General features: G+C 51.6%; 3 protein-coding genes across 3 annotated transcripts in view; 2 read left to right on the plus strand and 1 right to left on the minus strand.

Moving 5' to 3' along the window:
- Positions 1–1,180: 1,180 nt before the first annotated feature.
- PDE6G (phosphodiesterase 6G) lies at positions 1,181–3,056 on the plus strand. The gene is made up of 4 exons (XM_068151212.1): positions 1,181–1,584; positions 2,369–2,594; positions 2,722–2,762; positions 2,878–3,056. Exons 2-4 carry the CDS (start codon positions 2,449–2,451, stop codon positions 2,952–2,954), a joined length of 264 nt encoding a protein of 87 aa, XP_068007313.1. The 5' UTR covers positions 1,181–1,584; positions 2,369–2,448; the 3' UTR covers positions 2,955–3,056.
- Positions 2,792–5,069, minus strand: TSPAN10 (tetraspanin 10). Its single transcript, XM_068151208.1, has 3 exons — positions 4,644–5,069; positions 3,630–4,228; positions 2,792–3,537 (listed from the first exon to the last, which is right to left on the minus strand). The coding sequence occupies exons 1-3, from the start codon at positions 4,719–4,721 to the stop codon at positions 3,231–3,233; spliced, it is 984 nt and encodes a 327-aa protein (XP_068007309.1). The 5' UTR covers positions 4,722–5,069; the 3' UTR covers positions 2,792–3,230.
- A 143-nt stretch (positions 5,070–5,212) lies between these two features.
- Positions 5,213–26,659, plus strand: part of NPLOC4 (NPL4 homolog, ubiquitin recognition factor) — a 34,920-nt gene continuing 13,473 nt past the window's right edge. Inside the window, exons 1-12 of the mRNA XM_068151217.1 lie at positions 5,213–5,365; positions 7,024–7,104; positions 9,577–9,689; positions 11,299–11,478; positions 14,556–14,604; positions 15,380–15,474; positions 16,760–16,883; positions 17,467–17,646; positions 19,595–19,681; positions 21,812–21,883; positions 22,586–22,712; positions 24,812–24,972. Coding sequence (XP_068007318.1) covers positions 5,351–5,365; positions 7,024–7,104; positions 9,577–9,689; positions 11,299–11,478; positions 14,556–14,604; positions 15,380–15,474; positions 16,760–16,883; positions 17,467–17,646; positions 19,595–19,681; positions 21,812–21,883; positions 22,586–22,712; positions 24,812–24,972 — 1,284 coding nt within the window. The 5' untranslated portion in view covers positions 5,213–5,350. The remainder of the gene's footprint in view (positions 5,366–7,023; positions 7,105–9,576; positions 9,690–11,298; positions 11,479–14,555; positions 14,605–15,379; positions 15,475–16,759; positions 16,884–17,466; positions 17,647–19,594; positions 19,682–21,811; positions 21,884–22,585; positions 22,713–24,811; positions 24,973–26,659) is intronic.

Here is a 26,659-nt window from a genome sequence, read left to right on the forward strand (position 1 = left end):
CTGAGCCCTGGATTTCCCAGCAGCCACGTACCCCCTTCCCCTGGGATGGAAAATCCCTGCCAAGGGCTTGCTGGCATGGCTCCCCCCACCACTGCTCTTGCTTCGTCCTTGTGCTCCCCAGCTTGGACTTTAAGCGTCTTCTGCAGCTTGGCTGTGACCTGGTGATTGGGGAGGGCTGGGATGCCACACCAGGCAACCCTCCCCACCAGCAGCCTAAGCCTCTTAGGGGCTTCTCCACAGGAAAGATTTGCAGGGGGGCACCCAAGCGTGCTGCCCCTTCCCCTGGCAGGAGATGCAGGCAGCGTGCAGCCCTAGGCACGTGGGGCTCAGCAGCTTCCCAGCAAGGGCACCAGCCCCAAGGTCACAGCCTGCCATGCTGTTCTTGACAGTGCCTTTTCTTCCTCAATTGCCTTTGCCACCATCTTAACCCCCCATAAATTAAGCCCAGCACATCTTCCCTTTTCCATGCTGCCTGGCTGGGCTGGGAGGGGGTCCTCAGGATCTCCTGCAGACCCCATGTCCTCACAGACCCTCACAAAGCCCTTGAGTAGCTCTAATGAAATTCAGCCATCAACAGCAGGGTCCAGCTCTTTGCTGGAGCAGTAGATGGGTCTGCTGGCCCCATAGAAAACACTCCTAGATGCCTGTAATCCTATTTGTTGGAGTCCAACTAATTGCAATTAGTAGCAGAGGCTGAAGTTCAATTAAAGTGTGCCGAGATTATTCCTTTTTGTAATTGCTTTAGAGCTGGGATTATGGCAAGCTTTGGAGTGATACCATCCTGTGGACAGTGGAGCTGCTAGGCAGGATAGGCAGAGGCTTCCCAGCCCCAATTCTGCTCCATTTTGGCATGCAGTGCCCATACCCAGGCAGGGCTCAAGACGTTCCCTGTGGTGGCACCAGCAGGGACAATGCTGGGAGGGCAGCTCTTGTCCCAGGATTTTCACTGGGCTTCATTGCAGGCAGAAGCCCTGGCAGCATCAGTCACTCCACAGATGTTGGTTTTGGGGCCAGACTGTGCTCAGCACCCAGTACCAGCTGAAAGCCTGGCACATTCTCATGGTTCCAGTTGTGCCAGCTCTGCTGATGGTACTTCCTGGCTCAGCTGGCCTGTGGTTTCTTCTGTTAGTGCCTTGCCTTGTAGGGGGCAACCCTTCTGGTTCCCAGGTTGCAGGTCCTCAAAGAACTGGCCTGGCTGGGTACCTCATCTCTGCCCCTGGGATGAAGGGGCACTGGGATGATCACTCAGGGCGTAGGGGATTCCACAGGAGAGACGCCTCAGCAGTTTGGGGCAAAAAGGCTGGATCCTCCCTGGGTAATTTCCTGCCCATTGTGACACTATCAGTCCCAGCAGCACTAATCCAGGCACCCCCTCCCCATCCACCCCACTAGGGTGGAGCAGAGGGGAAGGACAACAGATTACCCCTTGGAGAAGAAGGGACAGAAATAATCCTATTACCCCAGCACAGGATAAATCTGCCCTCCCCTAAAAGCCACCCAGAGTGTCTACAGGACGTGTGCCCGTGGGAGGAGGACAGAGGTCTCCTGTGGAGCAGCACTGGCCTTGGGGACCACAGCAGCTGTGTAAGTGAGGGGCTCAGCTCCGTGCAGGGGGTGGGAACTGGGGGCTCCCAGGACGGGCTGCTGTGTTCTTCTGGGCAGGAGCCTGCTCTTGCCTCCCATTCTTGCAGCCAGGAGTAGAATCTCTGGCATCTCCCCACGCTGAGCCCCTTCCATCCTGGGGTCCATGCTGAACTGCTGGGCTGACAGTGAGGCTGAGACCCCTTGCACCAAGGCTGGAGGTGCACTCCCACACCCAGTCTGAGGCATGGCTGCCATGCCCAGAGGAAGCCCAACTGCAGCAGGATGCAGCCAATCTGCCACCCTCCAACATCTACTGTGGCTGCCTACGTTGCAGCACTGCTCCCAAGGCCATCCTGGGCTGCCCACCATCCCTGACACCCATCCTGCTGTTAACAAGCCCTAGGGGACACCTTTCTCCCACACCAGCACCAATGCCAGCCCACTGTGGTGCACACAGCTCAGCACAGAGCCATGGTGGAGGCTCCTTGGGTATCACCACCCTTGCTGGGGCAGGGTAAAGGCTGGAGGAACAATCCCAAGGAGAGGCAGTGGCTCTGTTGTCCCTAAGGATGACCTTCACTGCCTTTGGTGTAAGGGGATTAGTGGACTCTGAGCTGAGCTAAGTCAAGGCTGTAAGGAGGGGGAGTCTCCTCCAGGGTGGCCTGGAAGGCTGATCAGTTACAGCCAAGGGGTCCTAAGGCAGGATAGGGTGGGATTGGTGGCACAGAGTGCCTGTGGGTGGTAGGAAAAGCTGGTGACACCCATCTTGTTTCCCTTCTATCAGGTTGAGGAGCCATCCTGTGCCAGCACCAGACCCACAGGGACAACCGTGACCTGGGGTAGGCTGCCAGCCCTGGCCCAGCCATGAGTCTGGAGCTCCCCAAGCTGGAGATCAAATCAGCCACGAGGGTGACAGGAGGACCTGCCACCCCTCGCAAAGGGCCACCCAAATTCAAGCAGAGGCAGACAAGGCAGTTCAAAAGCAAGCCCCCCAAAAAGGGGGTGCAGGGGTAAGTGGGGCAGAGCCCCAGGACCCATAGCAGGGCTCTGGTGTGGGAAGGAGGTGGCCCCAGTGCCATCCCGGGATAGGGTGGGGCTGGCTGGGGGTCAGGACAAACATTTGTTCTCTCCTTGCAGGTTTGGTGATGATATCCCAGGCATGGAGGGGCTGGGAACAGGTATGGGGGTCCTATCCCTGCTTTGCCATGGGTGGGGAGTGGGGCTTGTTTTGGGCACAGCCACCTGCAGCCAGGCTGGGGGATCCCACTGACAGGAGCTCTCTCTTCTCCCCAGACATCACCGTCATCTGTCCCTGGGAAGCCTTCAGCCACCTGGAGCTGCATGAGCTGGCCCAGTACGGCATCATCTAGGCAGGCCGTGGGCACCCAGCCCATAGGGCTGTGTAGATAGAAGCCATCCCACCCCTGCGGCGAGGCTCGGCCTGGAGAAACGTTCATTAAAGCCCAGAATGAGTGCAGGTGTTGTGGTCTGCGGCTGGCAGGGATGCAAGTGTAAGCACCCCCCCAAGGCTTGGGTCAGGACAAGCTGGACATGGATGGGGTTTAGGATTCTGACAAGGTTTATTTTGGGCTGGATCATTCCCCTCTTGTCCCCAGCCCCATTGTGCTCCCACCCTGATGGCACTCTCAGTCCTGTGCCACAATGGGCACGACATCTCTGAGGACCTTCAGTGCCATGAGCACACCAGCAGCCTCAACCAGCACCAGTATAGCTGTACCAGCTGCAATGCCACCTGCCTGTCTGTGGAGCCAGGCGCTGAGCTGTGCCACGCAGCCACCTAGGTGCACAACGGTGCTGGCTGCCATGTCACCCAGGCGCAGGGCCCCAAAGCCACACTGGGTATTGACAAGGGTGCCGTTCTGCCAGGGATCCAGGCAGCAGGAAGCTGGCACACTGCAGGCCTGCACTCCCGGGGCACTGCAGTTGAAGTACCTGCAGAGATGGACAAGGAGAGCTGTGGGGTCCACACACATTGCTAGTGCAGGGCCAAGTCCCCGTCCCGCTTCCCCAGCACCCCAACTCACGGGTTGGCCTCCCAGTCACGGTAAGAGCTGAGGCCGCAGCACTGCAGGCTCCGTTGCGCCTCATCCACCAGGAACCGCAGGTCTGGCTCGTCGTGGTAGCTCAGGAGGCAGAGGAGCAGGACATCCCGCAGGGCATCCTGCAGCTGGTGCCACACTGCCAGCAGCAGCAGCCCCCCCAGAGCCTCCAGCCCCGCGAAGGTGAGCAGGGCCCCCACGAAGAAGCGCAGCAGGCAAGGGTTGGAGCGGAGGGTGCCCAGGCAGCCAGCCAGGGAGATGGTGCTGGCCCCCAGGCCCACCAACACAAAGAGCAGCATTGGGTCAGAGCCCAGCAGGGCCAGGCGCTCCCCCTGCAGTGAGCCTTTGGCCAGCAGCCCCCACACCCCTACAGCCAGGGCTAGCAAGCCCAGCAGGAGGAAGAGGAGGTTCCAGAAGAAGGCCAAGTACCGCACACACTGACTGAAGGTTCCTGGCTCGGGGGGGAAAGGGCCCCATGCCCTGGGGTCCTGCTCAGCTGTGGAAAAGTCCATGTCCCCGGCCAGCAAACCATCATCATCATCATCATAGGAGGAGGAGTAGGGCAGCTCCACCAGCTTGGATGCCTGTATGGACAGACAAGCACTCAGAGCTGATGGGGTAGCCCCAGCAAACCCCGAGAAATGCCCCCCTCAGTCCACATACCCCCCACCCTCAGCTGTCACAGCATCCTGGAGCCACCATGCACCCCCTTTGCAAAGCCCCTTGCACCCCTACATCCACCCCCAACTGCTGTCACTCTTCCCGGGGGGGTGAGCAGACTGGGGGCATGTGGGTGGTCTCCCAAAGACCCTGCCCCGCACAGGGACCCCCAGATTCATCCCTAAAGAGATCTCCAGGGTAGTAAGTGCTGCAGGGGCTGCTGCAAGGGCTGCTGCAAGGGCTCCAGCACGGAGCCAGCACCCTGCCAGCAGCCGGGGAATACGGGGTGTAGAGGCCTGAGGATGCCGAGGGAGGGGACCGGGAGGCCTCCGGCATTACCTGGGGCAGCAGCCGGGTGTTCTCCCCGCCAGCGGCCGGCCAACGGGCCCGGGAAAGCCACGTTCTGCTCAGCTCCATCCCGCTGCCAGCCCGGGCAGTCACACTGCCATCATGTGAGGGGCTGCGGCCAGCTCTTAAATAGGGCAGCGGCTCCCGGCCCCACAGCTGGGCCCGATCCAGCCCAGCCCCCCTGCAGCCCCCGCGGGCAGCGGGGTTGGTAACGAGGGTACAGCAGGGCGGGTGCGGGGGGTTGGGGTGAATGGGGGACGGCTCCCCGGCAGACTCCACATCCCGCTGCCCGGACAGAGCGGGCACCCGAGTCCCGTGCAGGGAGTGCGGGGGCCCCGGGGGACCCCACGCACAGGCCGGGCCCCGCAGCGGGGACACCCAGAGGGAGCCGGGTGGGGAGCGGAACTAAGAAGCAGGTTCAGCGGTGCCGGGGACACGTTTGTGGCGGTAGCACCGAGGCAGCACGGGGGACAGCTACGGCGGGAGCACCTCCCCGCCCGGCCTAGGAACCTTTGTGTGGCGGAACACGGGTGCCGGGACGCGGGGCCCGGGCAGTGTTGGCACAGGCGGCGAGCCGGGCCCGGGAGGCGGCGGGTGGGAGCGGGCCGGGCACGGCGGAGCGGGCCGGAGCGGAGCGGGCCAGGCCGGGCCGGGAGCTTGGCGGTCACGGCGGGCTCCGGTTCTCGGCGGACAGCGTCATGGCGGAGACGATCGTGAGTGGGGCCGGGCGGCGGCGGCGGCCGGGGGGAGGGGCGATGAGGCAGCAGATTCCTGTGGGGCGGCGGGGCCGGGCCGTGCTCGCTCAGACCGGCAGGACCCACCTGGGGCCGCGCCGGCCTCTGGGGACGGGGCATCGCACCGGGAACCGGCCGGGAGCGCGGCATCCCCGGGGCAGGCGGTGTCCGGGCCCGGCAGCCCCCCGGAGTGGTGTCGTGAGCGGATTTCCCGTGGGTTTGCCTCACGGAAATACCCTCCTTGCAGCGTGTGGGGTTCGGGACCGTGGCCTCGGAGTCCCGCTTGGCTCCGGGCGAGGTCTCGGGGCAAGGTGCCCGAGCCTGGCCGATCACCAGAGAGTGGGCTTGTGGTATCGTAAACGTCTCTCTCCCATCAGACGGGACGTGTTCCCCTGCTGATACTTGGGAGAGTGTAAATGGGCTGCTGTAAAGTAATGGTGGGGCGCCAGCAGCCTTGCGTGGCGTCACACTGTCCTCCCGTGTCCCTCGGTGTCCTCCCGTGGCCCTCCTCAGCACGCACGCAGCCACCCTCAGCACAGCAGCAGGTGAATGTGCTCTGTCGAGCAGCTCGAGTCCTTTCGCTGGTCCCCAGCGGCATGACCACACTGCTGCCGATGTTTGCCACTTCCAAGCTGGTACATGAAGATTCATCCCCGGCCTGTTCCCCTCGAAACTGCCAGTTTCCCCCATCTCTGACTTCATGCTGCAGCAAAGCAGCTGGGCAGTGTTTCACAGCAGTGGCTTGAGCCCTGTGGCTGTTCCACTCACTCTTTCATTAGTGATGCAAGCTACCCGTCACTGCCATGGGTTGAAACACAGCAAGTGCCCATTAGCACCAGTTGGGCCAGTATTTGTTTGTAGACGTGGAATAGAAGGCTTTCATGGGAGCTCTGATTCACACTCCTGAAAGTTTAATTCCATGTCTGAGGTCAAAGCTTTGACTGAAGAAGCAGTGTTAGCATTTTTCTCGGTGCCAGCTTCTTGCCATGCCTCCTGCATTAGGGTGATTTGCTCTGTGCCTGTATCCAGGGCCAGCGACTTCCTTGTGTCTTTGCACACCCTTCAGAAGAGCAGGAGGGGATGGTCTGCATCTTGTGCATGAAACTTCCTAGAATCATGGAATTGTTTTGCTTGGAAATGGCATTTAAGTTCACCAAGTCCAACCATTAACCCAGCACTGCCAGGTCACCATTAAACCATGTCCCTCAGCACCACATCTACACAGTCCCCAGGGGTGGGGACTCCACCACTGCTCTGGGCAGCCTGTTCCAGGGCTTGACAATGCTTCTGGCGAAGAAGTTGTTCCTTGTGTGCAGTCTAAACCTTCCCTTTCACAATTGAGGCTATTGAGACCAACCCCACCTCACTCCAGCCTCCTTTCAGGGAGTTGTATTGACCCAGAAGGTCTCCCCTGAGCCTTCTTTTCTCCAGGCTGAACAACCCTAGCTGCTCCTCACAGCACTTGTGCTCTAGACCCTTCACCAGCTTCATTGCTCTTTTCTGGACACACTCCATTACCTCAATGTCCTTCTTGGAGTGAGGGGCCCAAAACTGAACAGTGAGGCTTCAGCAGGCTGTGGGCAGTGTGGGCTCTGTCCTCTCTGTCACTAACCCAGGCTCTCCTCTTCACCCCACAGATAATCCGTGTGCAGTCACCAGATGGAGTGAAACGCATCACAGCCACAAAGAGAGAAACAGTGGCAACATTCCTCAAGAAGGTACCTCAAGCCTTTCCTTGTCTTCCTTGCTCCCTGTGGGCCTAGGCTGAGCTGCTCCTGCACCTCAGCTCTTGCTCATGGGTGATCCATGTGTCATGTGCTGGGCAAATGTGCTGACAGCAGTGAGGATCAGCCTGTGGGAAACAGCATTTTTATTGGTGTAGCCAAACCCATGGCTGTTCCAAAGGGAAAATAACAACATTAAGGAAGAAAAGTTACTCAGCTTTTCAGTTGGAGTTCCCTGGGGTGGGAGCTTTCCCTGGAGAAAGACGTGTGTTTAGTGTTCTCCCACAGGAATGAAAGCTGTGTGATATTCAAAGTGTGCTGCAGGGGGCTGGCCTCATAGATCAAGCTCAGCTGCTTGATCTGTGCTTTGAATATCATTTGGATGTGCTTTGTCTGCCACTGGTTTTCCAGTGTGGTTTTGGAGAGAGCAGGGAAGGGATTAAGGCAAGGTCTTGAGGGGATGTGAGAGTCTTGGAGCCTCTGGAAAAGTTTTCAGGCTGATTTCAGGAGAACACAATGAGCGTTGTCAGTTTGGAGCTGGCTGTAGCTTATTCTTTGGTCTGATGCAGCTGCTCAGTGTTTGAAGTTTGCTATTTCAAAGCAAGCAATTCTCCGTTTCCTTCCCTCCTGGAACTCCACTGTAACCTGGAACCCCCAGATCAGGATTTCTTTGCTTGGTAAGAGAAGTACTTTGTGTTCCTGAAGGGCCATTCTTTTAGCCAGATAGATTTCCTTTCCCCCTGGGAGGGGAAAGGAGAGCCGACCAAAACCTGCTGCTGTTTGTGAGTCGTTTGCTTTGTTCAAAGCTTGGGCCCAGACCACAACAGTGATCCCCCACCTGCCCAAGCAAAAATCCTGGAGGATTTCAGGGGTAGAGAGACTTGCTGCAGTCTGAACAGCCTCAGCAAAAGCCTTGCTTTCAAAATCCCTGGGGCCTGTGCAAAATGAGCTGCTTGGTTTCAAGGGCTCATGTTACCCGAGGCTGAGCGGAACAATCCGCTCGCCGTCGGAACAAAAGCACTCGCTAAAATTGCCTCTTGACTGGGGAAGACTCCTCTTGCTGAGCTGAACACAAGAACTGTTTGGTGGGTTTTGTTGGTGTTGTTTTGTTGGTTGTTTTTTTTTCTCCTGACGCAGGGCTTAGTTGAAAGAGAAATGCTGCAAATTTCACCACCTAAAATCTGTGCATGTTAATAGCTGTGGATTTCAGCACCTGAGTGTTGATCCATGTGGTGGGGTTCATGTTTAGCTAAATAATTAAGGGTAAGCTAAGTAATTAAGGATACATCAGGTTGCTGCTTCTGTGTTTGCTGTTAATAAAGATCTTGGTGACTCCAGAGAAGCTGCAGAAGCGCAAGAGAGCACGTTTCAGGGTGACAAGGGCCTCCATAGTCATGGTTCTCTTGTGTAGCACGTCCAAGCTCAGCATACTGAAAAAGTGAACTCTGAGATGTGCTCAGGTTGGAATCAAATTAGGGACAAACTCAAGCCTTCTGTTGCTGTGTTGTAGAATTTGTCCCCTCCTCAAAAAATGGCGAAGTCTCTGGCCTGCTGAGCTGACTCTGGCAGGAGATGAGCTATTTGGAAGCTGTGCTGCCATTCACACAGCAGATCACTTGCTGGACATACCACAGCAAAGCTGGCAGCAGAGAAAGTGCTTTCTGTGACTCTGCTCGTGTGTCAGTTCTGTTTGTGGCTTGTCAGATCTGTCCTGTGTGCAGTCACGTCCCTGAGCCCTGTCAAAGCCCCTGGGAGATGTACTTAATAAAAATCAAGGCTATTAACTTAAGAGACTTGACATCTAGAGAACCTTTTAATGCCACTTTTAAACTGACAGTGTTTTTAAGTGGCCAAATGTGAAAATTGCCATTGCTGTGAAGAGGCATTTGGCTGATTAAAAGTAAATCAGCCTTAAACTGAACTGGTAAGAGGGTGAGCAAGATAAAAACCTGCCTGGGGACTGAAAGTGGATGTTGTGAGGGTCGGTTCCATCAGCAGAAAAGAGGTAAATGAAGGAAAACAGGAGAACAGCAGGGAGAGCTGGAGTGAAACTTGTGTAGGTGAGAGCACAGCTGAGGGCAAAAGATTCTCAGGAGGGAAGATCTATACCAAGGAATTCTGGTTGTAGATAGATAGAGGATGATTTGGTTGTGTGCTGGAGCAAGAGGATGGGGATCATGGAAAGGAGAGTCTCCCCTTTCAGTCAAGACAGCACTTGCCTGCATTTAGGTAAAATACTGCATTTGTCTTGTGTGAGAGACCTCTTCTGCTTCAGTTGCTCTTTGGTTGTGTTGTTTGTGTTACTAGAAGGTTTTTGTTTTTCTGAGTTTTCCCCAAATGTGGCTGAATTCAGCTAAAGTTTTACGGCAGAAGCTCCCTGGTCTCAGTGCTTGCTCTGAGCAGCTCTCAGCACCTGACTGGGTCTGTGAGGTATCTTAAACCTTGTCATTCTTCTCTCTCTTTCAGGTTGCAAAAGAGTTTGGTTTCAGGAATAATGGATTTTCCATCTACACCAACAGAAACAGGACAGGAGAGATCACAGCATCACAGAACAAGTCCCTCAGCTTACTGAAAATCAAGTGAGTCCTGAGAGACAGTGCTGGGGGTGGAGCTGGGGGGCTTTGTACAGCAGGGAGCCTCTTCTTCAAGCGTGCCTGAGCTCTTCCCTCCCAGCTGGGCCATCTTACAGCAGTCCTGAGCTTTCAGCTGTCGCTCACCAACTGCTTGAAGAGGTGAGCTTGAAATGAGGGAGATCAAATGGACTACCTGTGAGGCTGTGGTGGCCATTTCTTAGGGCACTTGAAATCATAGAATCACAGAATAGTTTTGGTTGGAAGAGACCTTTAAGATCATTAAGTCCAGCAGTTAACCCAGCACTGCCAGGTCACCACTAAATTGTGTCCCTCGGCACCACATCTGCACAGCTTTTCAATATCCCCAGGGATGGGGACTCCACCACTGTCCTGAGCAGCCTGTTCCAGAACTTGACAACCCTTTGGGGGAAGAAATCTTTCCTCATGTACAACCTAAACCTCCCCTGGCCCAGCTTGAGCCTCTTTCCTCTTGTCCCATCACTTGTTGCTAGAGAGAAGAGACCACCCCCTAATTGGATCCAACCTGCTTTCAGGGAGCTGTGGAGAGCAAGGTTTCCCCTGAGCATCCTTTTCTCCAGGCTGAACAACCCCAGCTCCCTCAGCCATTTCTTGCATTGTGTCTCCTTATTGTGGTGAGGCAGCAGCAGGGCTCCCACTTCCCCTTTTCCAGCCTGCAGCAAGTCCTTCACCCTGCTTTCACTCGTGCTGTCCTTTTTTTCCCTTGCATCAGTGCCAGAGCTGATGGTCCCCTGCTCAGAAGCCTCTTGTAGCCAGGCTCCTGAGGAGACCAGAGGTGCTAAAGGGTGCAATTGCTTTGTGTTTGCTTGGGAATATCTTCCTTCTGATAATCTCAAAGATAGCATTAAACTGGTTAAAAATGCAAGAAGTTTTGCCACTGTGAGCAACTCTTCCCTTGAATGTGTTGGTGCTCCCAGCTGCCTTGGGAAGGCTCAAGGGATCCACATTAGTTCTTCCCCTATCAGAGCTCTTGATTCTCTTCATAGGCTTCTTCTGCCTTTTTCTTCATCTTTTTCCCTCAGTTTTGTCTCCTTGTCTCACCTGGGATCATCCCACTCTTTACAACTATCTGAAAGGAGGTTGGAGCCAGGTGGGTGTTGCTCACTTCTCTGAAAAAACAAGCAATAGTGCAGGAAGAAATGGCCTCAGGTTGCACCACAGGAGGTTTAAGTTGGACAAATTGAACAATTTCTTCCCCAAAAGGGGTGTCAAGACTGAAACAGGCTGCCCAGGGCAGTGGTGAGTTCTCCATCCCTGGGGGTATTGAAAAGCTGAGTAGATGTGGTGCTGAGGGCCGTGGTTGAGTGGTGACCTGGCAGTGCTGGGTTAGTGGTTGGACTTGATGATCTTGAAAGACTTTTCCAACCTAAACCATTCTGGGGAAGGATTTATGTTTGTTGTACAAAAGACCAAAGCAGCAGGAAGAGTTGGCTGGTGGGGCAGCTTCAGGCTGCCAGGTATACTGAGATCAATTTTGTTCCTGTCTGTGATAAATTCCATGTTCCTCTGTGGTCCAGCAGGTTTACTACCCAGAAGCAGCTGCTGATGCCTGTGTGTTGTTTCTCCACACCCACAGGCATGGTGATATGCTGTTTCTCTACCCCTTGAGCCCAGCTGGCTCCTCCTCAGAGACCATGGACACCTCTGTCTCCCAAAACATGCGGCCTGTGGGTGCCCCCCAGGTGGTGGAGGATGAGATTGATCAGTATCTCATCAAACAGGATGGGAAGATCTACCGAAATCGAGACCAGCAGCTGTAAGTAGGGGTGGATTTTGTTCCTGATGATGCATCTGTGCCTCCCCAGGGTTCCTAACATCTTGTCTGAGCCCAGCAGCCAGGAAGCAGGCGGTGGGAACTGCCCTCTGAGCCCCTGCACTATACCTCGCTGCCTTTGAAACGTTCACAAGGGAAAGCAGCCTTTGCCATTGTCCAGGAAGGTTAAATTGAGCTCTGGTGAGCTAAGGAAGGAAGCAGATACCAAAATCCCAGGGCCTTTGCCAGGAAGGCCTCATTCAGAGCATCTATTGTTCTGACCAAGGTGGCCCCTGCTATGAGACTTGTGCTCCTAAAACCTTTGGAGCTCTCTGGATTAAAATGAATACTTTGAATTGTTCCCTGGGATGTCCTGGCAGCTGGTGCTGTGTGGAGGTACCAGGTTGTGCTCTGTGTGTGGCAGGTTTAATGAGCAGGGGCCTGCTCTCTGCAGTAGCTTCTGATCCTTGTGGTCTCAGTGTGCAGCTCCCTCTTTGGGTCCTGAGGTGATGGCCACACGGAGGTGCAGGGCTGAGTCTTATCTGGCAGGAGAGGTGCTGACAGGATAATTCCTCACCAGTGTAGTGATAGGATGAGAGGTGATGCTTTAAAACTCAAAGAGGATGGATTAAGGCTAGATGTTAGGAAGAATTTTTTCACCTTGGGGATGGTGAAACACTGGCACAGGTTGTCCAGAGAGGTGGTGGATGTCCCATCCCTTGAAACATTCGAGGTCAGGCTGGACTGGGCTTTGAGCAGCTTGTTGTAGTGGAAGCTGTCCTTCATGGTAGGGGAAGCAGAGTTAAAGTCCCTTTGAACCCAAACCATCCTTGGACAACCAAGTCTAGTTGAGAGGTGTCCCTGCCCATGGCAGGGGGTTTGGAGTGGATGATCTCTGAGGTACCTTCCAGAATCACTCTGTGATTGTGTGAAACACACTTTTGGCCAGAGCTGCTCCCAGAGCATCACCCAGCCAGTTGAGGCTGAACACCATGGTGAGATGTAGTTTCTAAATCACTGGTGCCTCCTGTCAGAGCCTGTAGAAAGAGGGACCTGAGCTCTGTCACCATTTCTGTCTACTGTGCAGCCTATCCTTGCTTAGGCAGAGCTGACCTGACCCTGTGTCACTGTCTCTAGCACTGCAGTGGGTGCATGTGATACCTCACCTAGCAGGAGCACTTCTGTGTCTTCAGATCCAGCCACTCAAAAATCACAGAATCCCAGCACAGCAGGTTCTGGAAGGGACCTTTGGAGTCCAAACCCCCAGTTCAAGCAGGGTCACTCAGAGCAGATTGCCCAAGATCACAATATCCAGGCAGGTTTGGAATCTCTCCAGAGCAGACTCCACAACCTCTCCGGGCAGCCTGCTCCAGAGCTCTGGTGCCCTTGCAGCCTCCTGCGTTCCCCTTTGTGCTCATTGCCCCTTGTCCTGTTGCCAGACACCACTGAAAAAGATCTGTCCCTATCCTCTTGACCCCTGCCCTTTAGGCATTGATAAGATCCATTGTTAAGAGTTCCTCATAAAGGAAAAGCAACAGAAGTGGAGGGCATGAGTGGAAATATCCAGCGGCAGAGACGTGGAAGTTGGACTTGGGCCTCTGCCTGCTTAGTTTTTGGCTTCCTTTCCATCATGTGCCTTTCTGTGAAACCAGGGCATCCATTTTGCTCCCAGAAATGTAACAACATCTAGCTTTGCCAAAACTCTTAGTTGCAAGAGGCTTAGGTAAACAAAGCAGCTTGTATTTTTTTGTGGAAGCACTAATACAATGGTGAGTTAATACCACCATAAATCTACACTGCTGCTGCTAAAATGTCCTCTGCCTGGATGCTTCTTCTTTATTGCTCCCCAGTTGGCTCCTGGCCTGATGTCTCTACTGGTTGTTGGCTTGGGGCTGGACCCCTTTGCTAAGTAACCCCTGGAAAGGGCTTGAGTGAAAACGTTAAAGGCAAGCTGAGGTTGTTTCTGAAGCAGAATCATTCACCCTTCCCCGTGGTGTTGCCTTCCATGTGGTTTATCTTTAGTGCTGCAGCAGCGAGGAAGTTGTGAGAGACATTGCCTCTGCATGGCAGAGCCTCTATCTAACCTTTTCAGGCTGATGAGAAAGGAGGGAAATGTCACATTACTGAAACAATAAAGGCAAAAGCCACCACTCCATGGCAAAAACATTGTCTTTAGCTCAACCCCGTGTTTCAAAAGAATAAATGAAGGTATTGTTCCTAGCAGGGAGCCAAAGCACCATGGTGGATATTTATGACAAAACAAGTGTGTCTGGGCTTGTTCCTGTGTTTGTCAGCACAGATCAATCTAAACATGAAGGGGTGCTGGTGTTGGCTGAGTGCATTAGCAGCCTTTAGTGGTCCTTTATGTACATTATCTACCACAGGACTTTGTTAAAAGCAATGCTGCAACTGGATCCCATCCATTTTAAGACAGCTGACATCCTTGCTCCCCTCTAGAGGCCTGTCTTGGAAAGCTAGCACTGACCTAGCACTGGGGTAGGGGTGTGGGGAGGATTTTGTTGTTGTTTTGGGGTTTCTTTAAAGTGGTGGCCTCTGGAGGAGATGTTTTCCCCTCTGTTTTGTAACTTTACCAAGCAGGCCTTTATCTGTGCCACAAACACATGCTTCCCTGTTTGTTTCAGACCATCCTCTAGTGCCTGATAAAGGCAACTCAAACATTCATCCTTTTTGTTTAAACCATCCAGGCCAGCCCTGTGACATTGATCTAAAGTTCTCTGAATTGAAACACAACCCAAACACAGGGTTGTAAAACTGGAGAAGCTGTGATCTGCCATCTGCTCACGTGGCTGTCAGAGAGCAGAGCCAGTTGCCAGCCACAGGGACAGGAGGAAGGTTTGATCATGACCTGGGGCTCAGATTTAACCCAAAGCTGGTTCTTTCTCTTTATGTGAGCTTATCTTGTGGTGACCCCTCTTGAGTATTCCCTGGTGGCTGGAGAGTTGCTTGGAGCTGTTTGATTGTACAGATCTTCCACACCACAACTGTCAGAGCAGCTTTTGCAGTCTGGCTTTTCCCTTAGTAAAGAAGATTTAATGCTGCTCCTGTTTCTTTTTGCTTAGGTGTCACCACAGCCCCTTGGGTAAATGTGTCCACTGTGTACCTCTGGAGGTAAGAGCCCCAAGAAGGTGTTTTGGGAACTGCCACAAAAGAACATCCTCTTGGATTCAGGTTCTTGCAGTATAAATGTTTTTCCTGAGTGCTGGCCATACAGAGGTGGCAGCTCTGGGTCAGAATCCTGCCAGGAATCCATCCAGGACCACTAAAGCCCTTGGCCTTCCTGACCCTGGGTTTATTCTGGTTAATGCTGGTTTTCTGCAGTAATGAATTTAACAGAAATCACTTTAGAAAAGCTCCAGTTTGCCTCTTGCCTGGATCTCATCTCTCTCATGGATTCCAGCATGTCCCAGTTTAACTACATGTTGTTCAGGTTGATGGTGGCTTTAGTGACACTCACCCACGAGCTGAGCTGTAAAATTTATGACATGAAGCAGCAGTCCCCCCTAAAAGTCCCCATAAACCAGGGGGGCTGTTCCTCTGCTTCCCCACTGCATGCTCAGGAAGTTCTTTGGCCTTGTTTGAGCAGCTGGGCTCTTTGTTTGGTGGTAGATACTGAAAAGAAAAAGCATTTTACCTTTGGGGCTCATTCTGATTTGTGGAGCCAATCTGTTCTAGAAACAGGAGGTGATTACAAAACCGACTGTGGCAAAGCCTCACTGTTGCTGTCACAGGAGGAGCCACCTTGAAAACGAGCCTAACTGTTCTTGATTGTTTCCACATTGAGAGGCAGTGGGGCTGATTCTAGAACATTCATTTGTTTAGTGATGGGTGTGTTAGCAGGCAGGTGTCTGACCCTGACTTCTCTTTGTGTGGTGTCTTTTGGCAGCCTTTTGATGAAGATTATTTAAACCATCTCGAGCCTCCTGTGAAGCACATGTCCTTCCATGCCTACATCAGGAAGCTGACCGGTGGAGCAGACAAGTAAGGAAATCTTTGTGCTTAAAGGGAATCTGCTTGGAGCTGCTTAAAATAAAGAAAGTACAGAGAGATCTCTACCAGATACAGCTACTGAGGAGAAGAGATCTAAGGAGAAACAAGATGTTGAAAAAAATAGAAAAGGCAAAAAAGTAGAAGGAAAGAAGTAGAAGGAAAAGGGGGAAATGGCAGTAAAACTAACAGCAAAGACTTTTTTTGCTCTTAGTTTTTGCCTGCTGCTTTTTGCTTTTTTTTTTTTTCCTTTTGCTGTCTCAGTTGAATTGCTTCCAGGAAACACTGATGGAGGAAGAAGGCCAGATGGAAGGAAAGAGGTTCCCTAATTATACCAAGCTCCAAATTTGGGTTTCAGATCTTATCGAGAGGCACTGAGACTGGTGGGCCTGGGAAGCTTTTGTTCACCAAAGGCTTTTCTTACCTGCTGATGTGCAGAGGACCTGCTTTAGCAGGGGGATTGGACTAGATGATCTCCAGAGGTCCCTTCCAACCCAGACCAATCTGAGATGCTGTGACAGATGTGTTAACACTCCTCAGGGCCTGCTTCTGCTGTGTCCCAAGCTTGCTGTGATCTCAGTGAAACCCTTTCTTGCTGTGGTTCACCACTCAGCAGCTGGAAAATGAGGTGTCCTGCTCCATGGTGGGGTGGAGGCTGCTGTGGTGACAGAGCAGAGCAGAGAGGAAGCCCTGAAAGCAGCATTTCTTTATTTGTGTGGCACACATGTTCAGTGCAGGATCTAAAGGTCTCCTTGGGTGTTGCTGGAGAGTGCAGTGTGCTCTGAAGTGCAGCTCCTTTAGATAGGTTTTACAGAGGTGTAACTTCTCCCTCCTGTTCCTAAGTGCCACTGGGATTTTTTCAGTGTCTTTGTGAGATGCAGCTCAAGTCTGCATTGCTTTGGTTTGACAGGAACTTTCCTTTGCAGGAAGCCTGTGAAAGGAGCTCTAATTTGCCCTATTTCTTGCCATGTGCTGTGTAAATTATTTAAGCAGGGTCCTGTGAGTTTTCTGTCTCTGCTTTTGCTCAAATACCTGCTCAGGAGCTAGGCTGAGGAGCACACATCAGCCCTTTGACCTCCCTCACTGAAGGGGCAGTGGGGGTTACTTTGGGACTGCAGGAGCAGAGTTTGCAGACCGCTTTGAGATCCTCTGAAGATGCAAGGCATTGGTGCCACTAGTCTCCACTGCTCTGCCTCCTTGGTGGCATTTCTAGCTTTTTTTTTTGAGACCCAAAAGCATTTACTGTGCTAACAGCAGCCTTCTGTTTTCCTTCTTGCAGGGGGAAGTTTGTTGCCCTGGAAAACATCAGCTGCAAGATCAAGTCAGGCTGTGAAGGGCACCCTCCTTGGCCAGAAGGCATCTGCACAAAGTGCCAGCCCAGTGCTATCACTCTCAATAGGCAGGTGAGACAGAGCTCACAGGAGTCCTTGTGCTTAAAGCTGAGAAGGGACTTCTACTTTTGGAGAGGTGGCTTCAAGAACAGCCAACTTGGATCAGGAAGCCTTTGCCTATTGGCATTACTCAGGGAAATGACTGCTAAGGTCTTCAGTCCTTGCAGGAAAGGGCTCCAAAATGTGTCAGTTTCCTCTTAACCTGGAGGACATCTGAGCTGGCACCACTAGCAGTGAATCTCCACTCTGTTTGCTCATGGCATCCAAAAGGCCACCTGCTGTATCTCCTTGTTTCCTCATAAATTTCAGTGTCCTTTTTGTCAGTTGCAAAAGCTCTGGGAGTAAGGATCCTAGGAAAGAAGCCAAGCTGAGGGCATGCTGTGGGGTGCTCAGTGCTTCCCCACGCTTCAGCCTGTGATGGCTTCTGCTTAGCTGGGCAGGGGAGCAGTGCTGCAGGCTGCAGAGGGGAGAGGGGGAGGGAGCAAGCCCCTATCCCTGTGGACCGGGGGAGGGTTTGGCTGCAAGGGAGAGGTGTTGGCGCTAAGGCAAACGGAGCGCGTGGAGGACGGCCTGACACTTGAACTTTGTCAAACAGAAATACAGGCATGTTGACAACATCATGTTTGAGAACCACACAATTGCAGATCGCTTCCTCGACTTCTGGAGGAAGACAGGAAACCAGCACCTCGGGTACCTCTACGGCCGCTACACGGAGCACAAAGACATCCCTCTGGGCATCCGGGCCGAGGTTGCTGCCATCTACGAACCCCCCCAGGTAAAAGCTGGGTGCTGTGCTGTCAAGTGGGGACTCAAAGATAAGCAGGGAACGTGGAAAACACATTTTTAGTTTGGGAAACCTTGCTCAGTATTTCCAACTGCAGCTCCCCGAGGAAGATAGCACCACAAGGAAGATAGCGCCACGAGAAGATGAGTTTGGGTTGGTTTGAGGATCATCAAGGTCTCTTCCAACCCAAATACTTCTGTGGTCCTATGATTTGTCTTTAATCTTCCTGTCAGATGTTTCCACTGAAAGAATTTTGAAGCCCACATTTGCTTTGTTTGTGATTTTACCACTTTGTTTTACATTACTCTCTGCTCAGATGATTTAAAGCTGGAGAGACTTCATAATTCTGGGTCTCATTTTGCACAGACACTGGATTTCCAAGGTTTTCATAGAATCATTAGGGTTGGAAAAGACCTCTAAGATCATCAAGTCCAACCTTCCACCTAACATCTCCATGACCATTCAACCATGCCCTGAAGTGCCAAATCTACTTGTTTCTTGACCACCTTCAGGGATGGTGATTCCACCACCTCCCTGGGAAGCCTGTTCCAATGCCTGACCATTCTTGCAGTAAAGAAATTCTTCCTAATATCCAACCTAAACCTCCCCTGACCCAGTTTGAGGCCATTACCTCTTGTCCTATTGTTAGTTACTTGGGAGAAGGGGCCAACACCAGCCTCACTACAACCTCCTTTCAGGTAGCTGTAGAGAGCAATAAGGTCTCCTCTCAGCCTTCTCCAGGCTAAACAATCCCTGCTCCCTCAGCTTCATAAGACCTGCTTTCCAAACCCCTCACCACACTCGTTGCCTGGTACTACACAGCTTGAAAACAAATTCCAGACCAGGAAGGAAGAAAAAAAAGTTGTGGCCCTTGCTTCAGTTTCTTATCAACTCCCTTGGAAAATTTAATCAGCTTAATTAGACAAAAATGCAGTCTGCTGCCTTGTTGGAAGAGGCCCGAGGGTGAGATCTGGTGCTCCAGAGCAGGTCCCCACTAGATGGTGCACGGCACCAGCAGCGCCGCGCTCGGTCCTATTGAGCCTGACCTCCCGGGGAACCCAAAGGCTGAATTCAGCGTTGGGAGGACTGAAAATGGAGGTGGAAAAGCCACTCTGCCCACAGCACAAGGCTCAGCTTGACGACGAGTTTGCCCACAGGGCTTCTTCACTGCTGATCAAAGTCACTTTTCTAAGTGTACACAAACACACTGCGGTGGGTCCTGTGTTTTCTTCCTCTTGATGACTTCTTGCAGCCTAAAACACAACAGATTTGTCAGTGGCAAAAAAGCCCAAATGGATCTTCGGGAGCGAGAGTGTGTGAGAGCAGAAGTGCCTTTTTGTACGTTCTCCCCTTTCCGCTGTGAGCAGAGCCATCCCCTCTGTTGTTTCAATATGGCTGTCAAGTCCCTGATTTGGAAGTTCCTGGTAAAAGCATGGCAGCTTTTGCTCTCCTGGCAAGCAGCCCCTGCTCTGCCTGACACGGCATCTCCTTGCGCCCTCTGAAACACACCCAGATGGAGCTGTGTTTTCCGGAGCGTGGGGGGAAGGCCTGGGCGTGAGCTCTCGAATTCGCTGGATCTCTGCCTCTCTGCTGCTCAGAGATTCAAACAAACAAAACTGGCAGATTGAACATGCAGAGCTTTGGAAAAAATTCTATAATCTCTTGCCTTCTCCAAAGGGCTTGGAAACAGCAGTGACCTGCTTGTAAGTGCTGAGTCTTTCATTCATAAATCCCAGCTTAGTTTGCAAACAGAGCTGAAGAGCTCTGACAGGATGAGTCTGAGGAAAGGAGGTCTCTGGGGTGAAACCAGTCAGTGAAGGGGAAGGGCTGAAGGGGAAACCCAGGCCTCTGCTTCCATCCTCTGCCTCACTCCTGACAATGGCCTGTACTGTGGTTTTTTTCCTGTTCAGTCTCACCAGTGAGTTTTTCTTTGCTGCAGATCGGCACCCAGAACAGCCTGGAGATCCTGGACGATCCGAAAGCAGAGGTGGTGGATGAGATCGCTGCAAAGCTTGGGCTGAGAAAGGTTAGGCTGTTGTCAGATCTCATGTGTCTTTGTTTGGCCACGAAGAAAGCAATCAGCAGTTCTTTTCAGCTCCACAGGGTGATTCAGGACCCTTTGGGCACATCTGAAATCGAGCTGAAGTGTCGGTAGCTCTTAGGCTTTTAGGTATGGAAAACAAAATGAGAGCATTTTCCTGAGCACGAGCATCTAGCAGAGCTGTGCAGCTGATGTCAGCAGGCTCTGTCATGAATGACATCAAAGGCAGCAGCAGAGAAGCAGAAACCAGGTTTTGCCTTTATTTCTTCTCAGATAGGAGCCATTCCTGGTAGCCTCTCCCTGGTGAGTGCTAATTTGGCACAGATGTAGCAGGAGTTGCCTTCTGAGTTTGTTCTTCCTTTTGACAGAGTCTGTGCTCCGCTGCCAGGAGCAGAGGCTCCTGCTTAGTTTTTATTCCCCTCTGTGGGAGTCCTAGCTCCTGATGCTGCCCAGGCAGGCTGCAGTGAGTTAATCTGTAGGTTGGTTTAGAGGTGCAGCAGCAGAGCCTCAGTCCTCTGTTCCTATTGTTCCTGCAGCCTGCTGGTCATCCTGTCAGGACGTAGGAGTGTTGGGATCCACTGCTGTGCTGACATCTCTCAAACCTGCACATATTTTCCAGTTTGGGGAAAGCTTTTGGTTTCATGTGAATAGCAGGAGTGTGATGTACACAAACAAGATTTGACTTGCTAAAGAAAACACAAATCAGAAAAGACTCAGTACAGTAGACTGTCAACATCTGTGGTGAGGCCTTTTGTTCTCTGAAGATAAGATCTGCAGCCTTTTGCCAGGGTCTGGAGCAAAGCTTCTGTGTGTGTTATTTATTTCTACGCTTTTCCTCTGCTTCTCCCATCAGATATTTTTAATCAATGTGATTTAACACGTATCACAGGATCCCAGCATGCTGGGGGTTGGAAAGGACCTCTGCAGATCATCTAGTCCAATCTCCCTGCTAAATCAGTGTCACTCAGAGCAGGTTGCCCAGGGTCACATCCAGGCAGATTTGGAATCTCTCCAAAGGAGACTTCACAACCTCTCTGGGCAGCCTGCTCCAGGGCTCCAGCACTCTGACAGCAAAGAGATTTTTTTCCTCACATTCAGTGGGAGCCTCCCAGGTTCCAGTTTGTGCTCCTTGTACTTTGTCCTGTTGCTGGCCACCACAGAGAAGAGTCTGGCCCCATCCTCTTGACCCCCACCCTTTAGCTATTGGTCAGCACTGAGAATATCCCCCCTCAATCTGCTCTTCTCCAGGCTAAACAGCTCCAGGTCTCTCAGCTTTCCCCCTCAGACAGTTGCTCCATTTCCCCCTTTGTAGCCTCTGCTGGATTCTCTCCAGCAGTTCCCTGTCTCCCTTGAACTGTGGAGCCCAGAACTGGACCCAGTACTCTAAATGTGGCCTTTCTAGGGCAGAGTAGAGGAGGACAATGTAATTTACTCCTGGTTGCAGATTGTTGTCTCTCTGGGCTCTGAATCAGCAATTCTTCCTCTGTGGGGTTAATGCTGTTGGAGCTGGTCAGGAGGGGGCCGATGGGGGCTGTCCAGGGGTCAGGCAGGGTGTGTGTGTGTACACATCTATACTGCTATGTGCAAACAATGCAGAAAGCAGGAATGTGTGTTTTTGGATCAGAGCAGGGTCTGATTTGGAATGAATCATGCTCCGGAGGGAGCAGAGGAGCTTGATCTTAACGAGTGACTGCGAGGTTCACAACGCGACCACGTGAGCTGCTTTGTCATCTGCTGGCGCTCCCGACTCGCTCTGCTCTGAATGCTCAATAGGAAATGCTTTCTGCTGTGGGTGGGAGGAGGTAGTGGCTGAGAGGCCTCTTGCAGCCTCCAGATCTTTCCATGAAAAAATATTCCATAGTGAAACATAAAGCTGCAGGTGCCCGTGGCTGGCCAGCTGGCACGGTGCTCCTGGAAATGGGATTCAAATGGGCCCAGCACAGCTGGGAGAGCCATTTCCTCCAGGCAGCGTACAGCAGGGCTGTGTGAGGAGCCAAGAACATCTTGTCCTGCTAGGAGAAAATGTATAAGTGCTCTTCTGGTTTGGGTTTTGCATTTATGTTTTTTTTTCCCCTTTCTTCTTAAAGCAACTTTCTCTATAACCCTTCTCTGTAGGTTGGTTGGATATTTACCGATCTAGTCTCTGAAGACACACGGAAAGGGACTGTTCGATACAGCAGAAACAAGGTGAGATGCAAGTGTGCAGCTAAATCAGCTAAAGTCAGCTGATTGCAGCTGCTGGTGTGAGGCTTTGTGCAATCACATAAACAGGCTGCACCAAGAAAGGGACTGAGCAGGGCTAAGGATGGAATTCTTGTGAAATGGGGTCTTTCAGAAGCTTGAGTTCAAAGAGTACTGGTAGGGGGTTGAAGCTGTTTGGATAGATGCAAAGCTGCCTGCTCTCCTTCACGCCCCCTGCTCAAAGGAATTGGTGGTTTAAGACAGTTTAATGGAGTGGAGGCAATGAGGTGGTGTGAGGCACAAACACTATGAACAAAAGTGACTCAGAGGATGTTCCTGTGGGCTGGGCTTTGTGAGCCGTGCCTCAAACTTTGACCTTCTGGGCTTCCTGTAACTCTAAAATCAAAGATGTCCCTATATGGAAAATGAAACCCTGTTAAGAGGAGGGGGAGGAGGGAGGGGAAAAAAAAGGTGTGTAAGGATGGGGGTGGAACCAGGAGCAGGGCAGTGGTGGCAAGAGGCAGCCTCGGGGCTGGGGAGCTGACACGTCACATTCTTTCCTAGTCTCTGCCCCAGCTTTCTATGAAAGCATGGTTTGCTGGGGTGTTGGTCGTTTGCCTTGGCTGCAGACCAGGGAAATAGGTCCAGGCTACGTCACCTTGTCCTTTTGATTGACAGGAATGTATTCATTTTCTGCTCTTCCCTCAGGACACATATTATCTGAGTGCAGAAGAGTGCATCACAGCTGGCTACTTTCAGAACCAGCAGCCCAACATCTGTCGCCTTTCCCCAGATGGACATTTTGGATCCAAGTTTGTCACAGTTGTGGCTACAGGTATACACTGGCCCCAGCTTGCCCTAGCTCTCTGGGTTACATCTGAATTATCTCTTGTTAATAGAAGAAGATTATACAGCTCTGCCAGAAGCTGTCAGGCATCCTGGTCCCCATCTGTCCTATTTAACACAGGGTTTGCCTTGCTCTGTCAAGTACAACAATTTTTCATTCTTTGTGCTATTTTCTCCACAATTATTTACCCTGTCCCCTGCAGGAAACTTAACTGAGGCTCAAACCTGGAGCCTCTCTGATCCAGAAAGCATTTTTTGTTTTTTGCCTGCAGCCAGGGCAATAACTGTTGCTCACTTTTCTGTTTCCAATCTTTAAGCTTTAAATTCTGTTGCCTGGAAGTGGCAGTGCAGAACCACGGCAAGCCAGGTCCTGAGGGTTACTCTGGCTGCTCCAGCACAAAGGAGAGGGACCTTGATCTCCCTTGTGTCACCATCAGGGAAACCCTTACGTAGGATGCTGCTGCTCTTCCCTGCACAGAAACATTTCTCTATTGTTTGCCTGAACACAACAGAGAAGGCTGCAAAACGCTTGGCTTTGTCACCTCTGATTTTAGCCTTTTTTGGAGTTGTCTCTCCAGGGGCACTGTGGAATGAGCTGTGCTGGGAGATGTCAGTGTGCACTGGGAGAGCTGTAGTGCTAGAAGTTCAGTCTGCTGCTCTCCACAGGATGACACATGCATTCATTTAAAATTTCCCTGGAGCAGATACGTTGGCTTCTGGGTCTGTTTAACACAATGAGGACAAAAAAAAAAGAAGAAAAGGAAAAAAAAAACCAACAAACCACCCAACCAAAAAAACCCCACAGGACTTCCAAATAGCATCCAGTGTGAAAACTGAAAGTGTGATATTAGATTCCCCTCCTCTGAGCCCAGGATTTGTAAGTGTTCCCACAGCCTTTTTTGGTGAAAACACTCTCTTTCTGTTAACAGGCCTCTGCAGTCAGACAGCTGCCTGTACATTCCAGACTGCTAATCACATCCATCTTTCATTGGAGAGATCTCTATCTCACTGTCTCTTTTTTTTTTCACTTATTTATTTCTGTTTTCTTGTTTGTGGGTTTGGTTTGTTTTTTCCCCCCTTAAGTAAGGTGTTTTACTGAGAAAATGATGGGCAACTTTTCTCAGGCCTTGTGCCTATCTTGGTCTAGGTTTAATTTCTAGGGAGTGTTTGTTCTGGAGCAGTGAGTGATTGAGGTTAGAGATCAAAGGGGAGAAAATGAATATTTCCTCTTTTCTGTTCCAGATAATTCCATTCTCTTCTGTTCAATCAGCCCATCAGGTTTCTATTTAAACACTTGATTCTTTCCTTTTGTGCTGTATAAATATATTTGGATAGTTTGCATCAACTTTGCCTTTAAATCCTCTGCATGGATTAATTCCTATCCCCTGCTGAATTCCTAGGTTTGGAAATAGTAACGTTTTCCTACCATCTGTCTGTATCATCTCTTTCCAGTTGTATTCTAATGACATCTGACCTGATGTTGCTTACATTATCCAAATTAAAGCACTGAGCATGTGATCTATCAGTGAGCCAGGCTCTTCATTTCCACTTTCCATGTCAGATTTCCACCAAGCCAGCCATTTACAGGCTGGCAAGACACTTTCTCTTCTTATGCCTGGGCATGACTCAGTGACCAACCCTCAATCTGCAGCTTGGAACTGAAATTCAGAGCTCACAGGAGCTGTGTGCCTGGGTTTTGGTTTTGAGAGTAGTGATGCTCTCAGGTGCCTTCCCACAGGGCAGCTTTGCTGTTGCTCAGAAGTCTGCCCTGTCAGGCTAGCTGTGAAAATGTGTGTTACTAAATAAATGTAGAATGTAGAGGGAATATTTCTTGCCTAGAAATACTTCCCATGTAGTTTGATCTTGGAGAATGTCCCAATGGTTGGACTGGGTGATCTTGGAGGTCTCTTCCAGCCAAAACAGTTCTTTGATTCTCTGCTGTTAGCAAGACCCTCACACGTAACATTGCTCTTCAGCTCATGCCTCTCTGAGTTAGAGCAGGCAAATCACTCTGGTGGGGGATTTTTAACCACCCAGTTACACAGGGCAATCTCATGTGGGATCTTGAACCAACTTCTTCTCTTCCAGGTGGTCCCGACAACCAGGTCCACTTTGAAGGGTACCAGGTCTCGAATCAGTGCATGGCACTGGTGCGGGATGAGTGTTTGCTGCCCTGCCGAGATGCACCGGAGCTGGGCTATGCCAAGGAGTCCAGCAGTGAGCAGTATGTGCCTGATGTCTTCTATAAGGTAAGGGCTGCGTGCCTGGGGTAGGGGAGCTGCAAAAAACCAGCTCTGCTGAGTGTCTGGAGATGAGTGTGGCCAGCTCAGGAAAGGATGTCTTTGAGGTCTGAGCTATTTTCAGTAGTAACCGTTCACCACATGTCTGCAAAGTAATTGCATAAACTCTGTTTCCCCCTCGTAAACCTGCTGTTCTGCTTGCAGTAGCCATTGGCTATCCAGCTTCCAAAGGAGGTCTTCAGCGATCCACCAAGAGCCTGTGTCAAGTGCTCTGAATCCGCCTCCTCTCCCCTATTTGTTGGCAGCGTTTGCCACGCTCCTCCGTTGATCTGAATCCAGGCTGCGTTCAGCTCCTCACTGCGCAGCCGTACGATATGTGCTAGCACCAGTGGTGTGCTGAAAGAGGCGGGGTCCTTGGGTGGTGCCAGGAATTCAGTCATGTACAACACACTTCCAGGCACCAAGTGGGCAGCAGATGCAGCGAAAGAGAGTGTAGCTCATGCAGCAAGAGGAGACAATCAGCCTTGTGCACACTTCTCTGCAATGAAGGCTTTCAGAGCGAGGGCAGGAGCAGGGCCTGATCCTCTCTGGGGTTATTCTCTGTGACCAGGTCCTGTTGTTGAGTCAGACAGTAAATTCCAAAAACTGATCCTGAGGAGCAGAGGAGGAGATGTGCATCCAAAGCAGACCCAAAATGCTCTTCCATGAAGTGTCACTCAAGAGCACTGCATGTAACCTGTCTGCAGCAGTTGCCAGTACAGCTCATTGGTGAAGAATGGGCTGTCATTATTCTTTGATTGTTCTTTCTGGAGATCTTCAGCCCCAACATACCTGCAGGGCTGAGTTAGAAACTTGGGCACAGGATCTCTGTGGAGGCTAATAGCACTGCTTCTCAGATGTGTGTGTGTGTGTTGGTGCCCTGTGAGCAAGGACAGAGGAATTAATTAATGGTGCTGCTTGCCAACTAATTAGCCATCCATCACCCAAGTTAGTTATCTCATTCTTGTCTGTGTCTGACAGTCCCAGCCCTCTCAGCTGCCTGCACTAAAGCTGTCCATTAAGAAGCACAGGATGCTCCACTCTGGTGAGACCCTCTGGTGTCCAGCTGTGCTGAGGCACAAGAAAGACAGGGATCTGTTGGAGCAAGTCCAGAGGAGGCCACAAAAATGATCTGAGGGCTGGAACCCCTCTGCTGTGAGGACAGGCTGAGAGATTTGGGGTTGCTCTGCCTGGAGAACAGAAGGCTGCAGGAAGACCTTCTTATGGCCTATCAGTACTTAAAGAGGCTAATAAGAAATACCAGGACAGACTTTTTATCAGGGCCTGTTGTAACAGGACAAGAGGTGATGATTTTAGACTAAAAGAGGGAGATTTAGAAGAAAGAGAAGATAATTTTTACAGTGAGGGTGGTGAAACACTGGTACAAGTTGGCCCGTCAGGTCAGGTTGGACAGGGCCTTTGAGCAACCTGCTCTAGTTGAAAATGTCTCTGCTGACTGCAGGGGGGTTGGACTAGATGGCCTTGAAAAGTCCCTTCTAGCCCAAACCATTCCATCATTCTGTAAGCAAAGCAGCCTTTGTTTGGGGTGGCTGAAATGAGCAACGAAAAATAGAGCTGGTCAGAATTCTCCTGTATGCTCTGAACCTGAGACCAGGTAATGCTGGCCTGGGTGAATGAGAATCACTCTGTGGTTCTC

The sequence above is a fragment of the Melanerpes formicivorus genome, unplaced genomic scaffold (assembly GCF_026170545.1).
Source record: "Melanerpes formicivorus ecotype bairdi unplaced genomic scaffold, bMelFor1.0.p_v2 SCAF_21, whole genome shotgun sequence".
Classification (NCBI taxonomy): domain Eukaryota; kingdom Metazoa; phylum Chordata; class Aves; order Piciformes; family Picidae; genus Melanerpes; species Melanerpes formicivorus.

Bases quoted from the DNA above. Each gene is read 5' to 3' on its own strand.
- PDE6G (XM_068151212.1), top strand. From the start codon at position 2,449: ATGAGTCTGGAGCTCCCCAAGCTGGAGATCAAATCAGCCACGAGGGTG. The intron at 2,595-2,721 runs GTAAGTGGGGCA...CTCTCCTTGCAG, and splicing joins CCCAAAAAGGGGGTGCAGGG to GTTTGGTGATGATATCCCAG. The intron at 2,763-2,877 runs GTATGGGGGTCC...TCTTCTCCCCAG, and splicing joins CATGGAGGGGCTGGGAACAG to ACATCACCGTCATCTGTCCC.
- TSPAN10 (XM_068151208.1), bottom strand. From the start codon at position 4,721: ATGGAGCTGAGCAGAACGTGGCTTTCCCGGGCCCGTTGGCCGGCCGCT. The intron at 4,229-4,643 runs GTAATGCCGGAG...CTGTCCATACAG, and splicing joins ACACCCGGCTGCTGCCCCAG to GCATCCAAGCTGGTGGAGCT. The intron at 3,538-3,629 runs GTGAGTTGGGGT...CCATCTCTGCAG, and splicing joins CGTGACTGGGAGGCCAACCC to GTACTTCAACTGCAGTGCCC.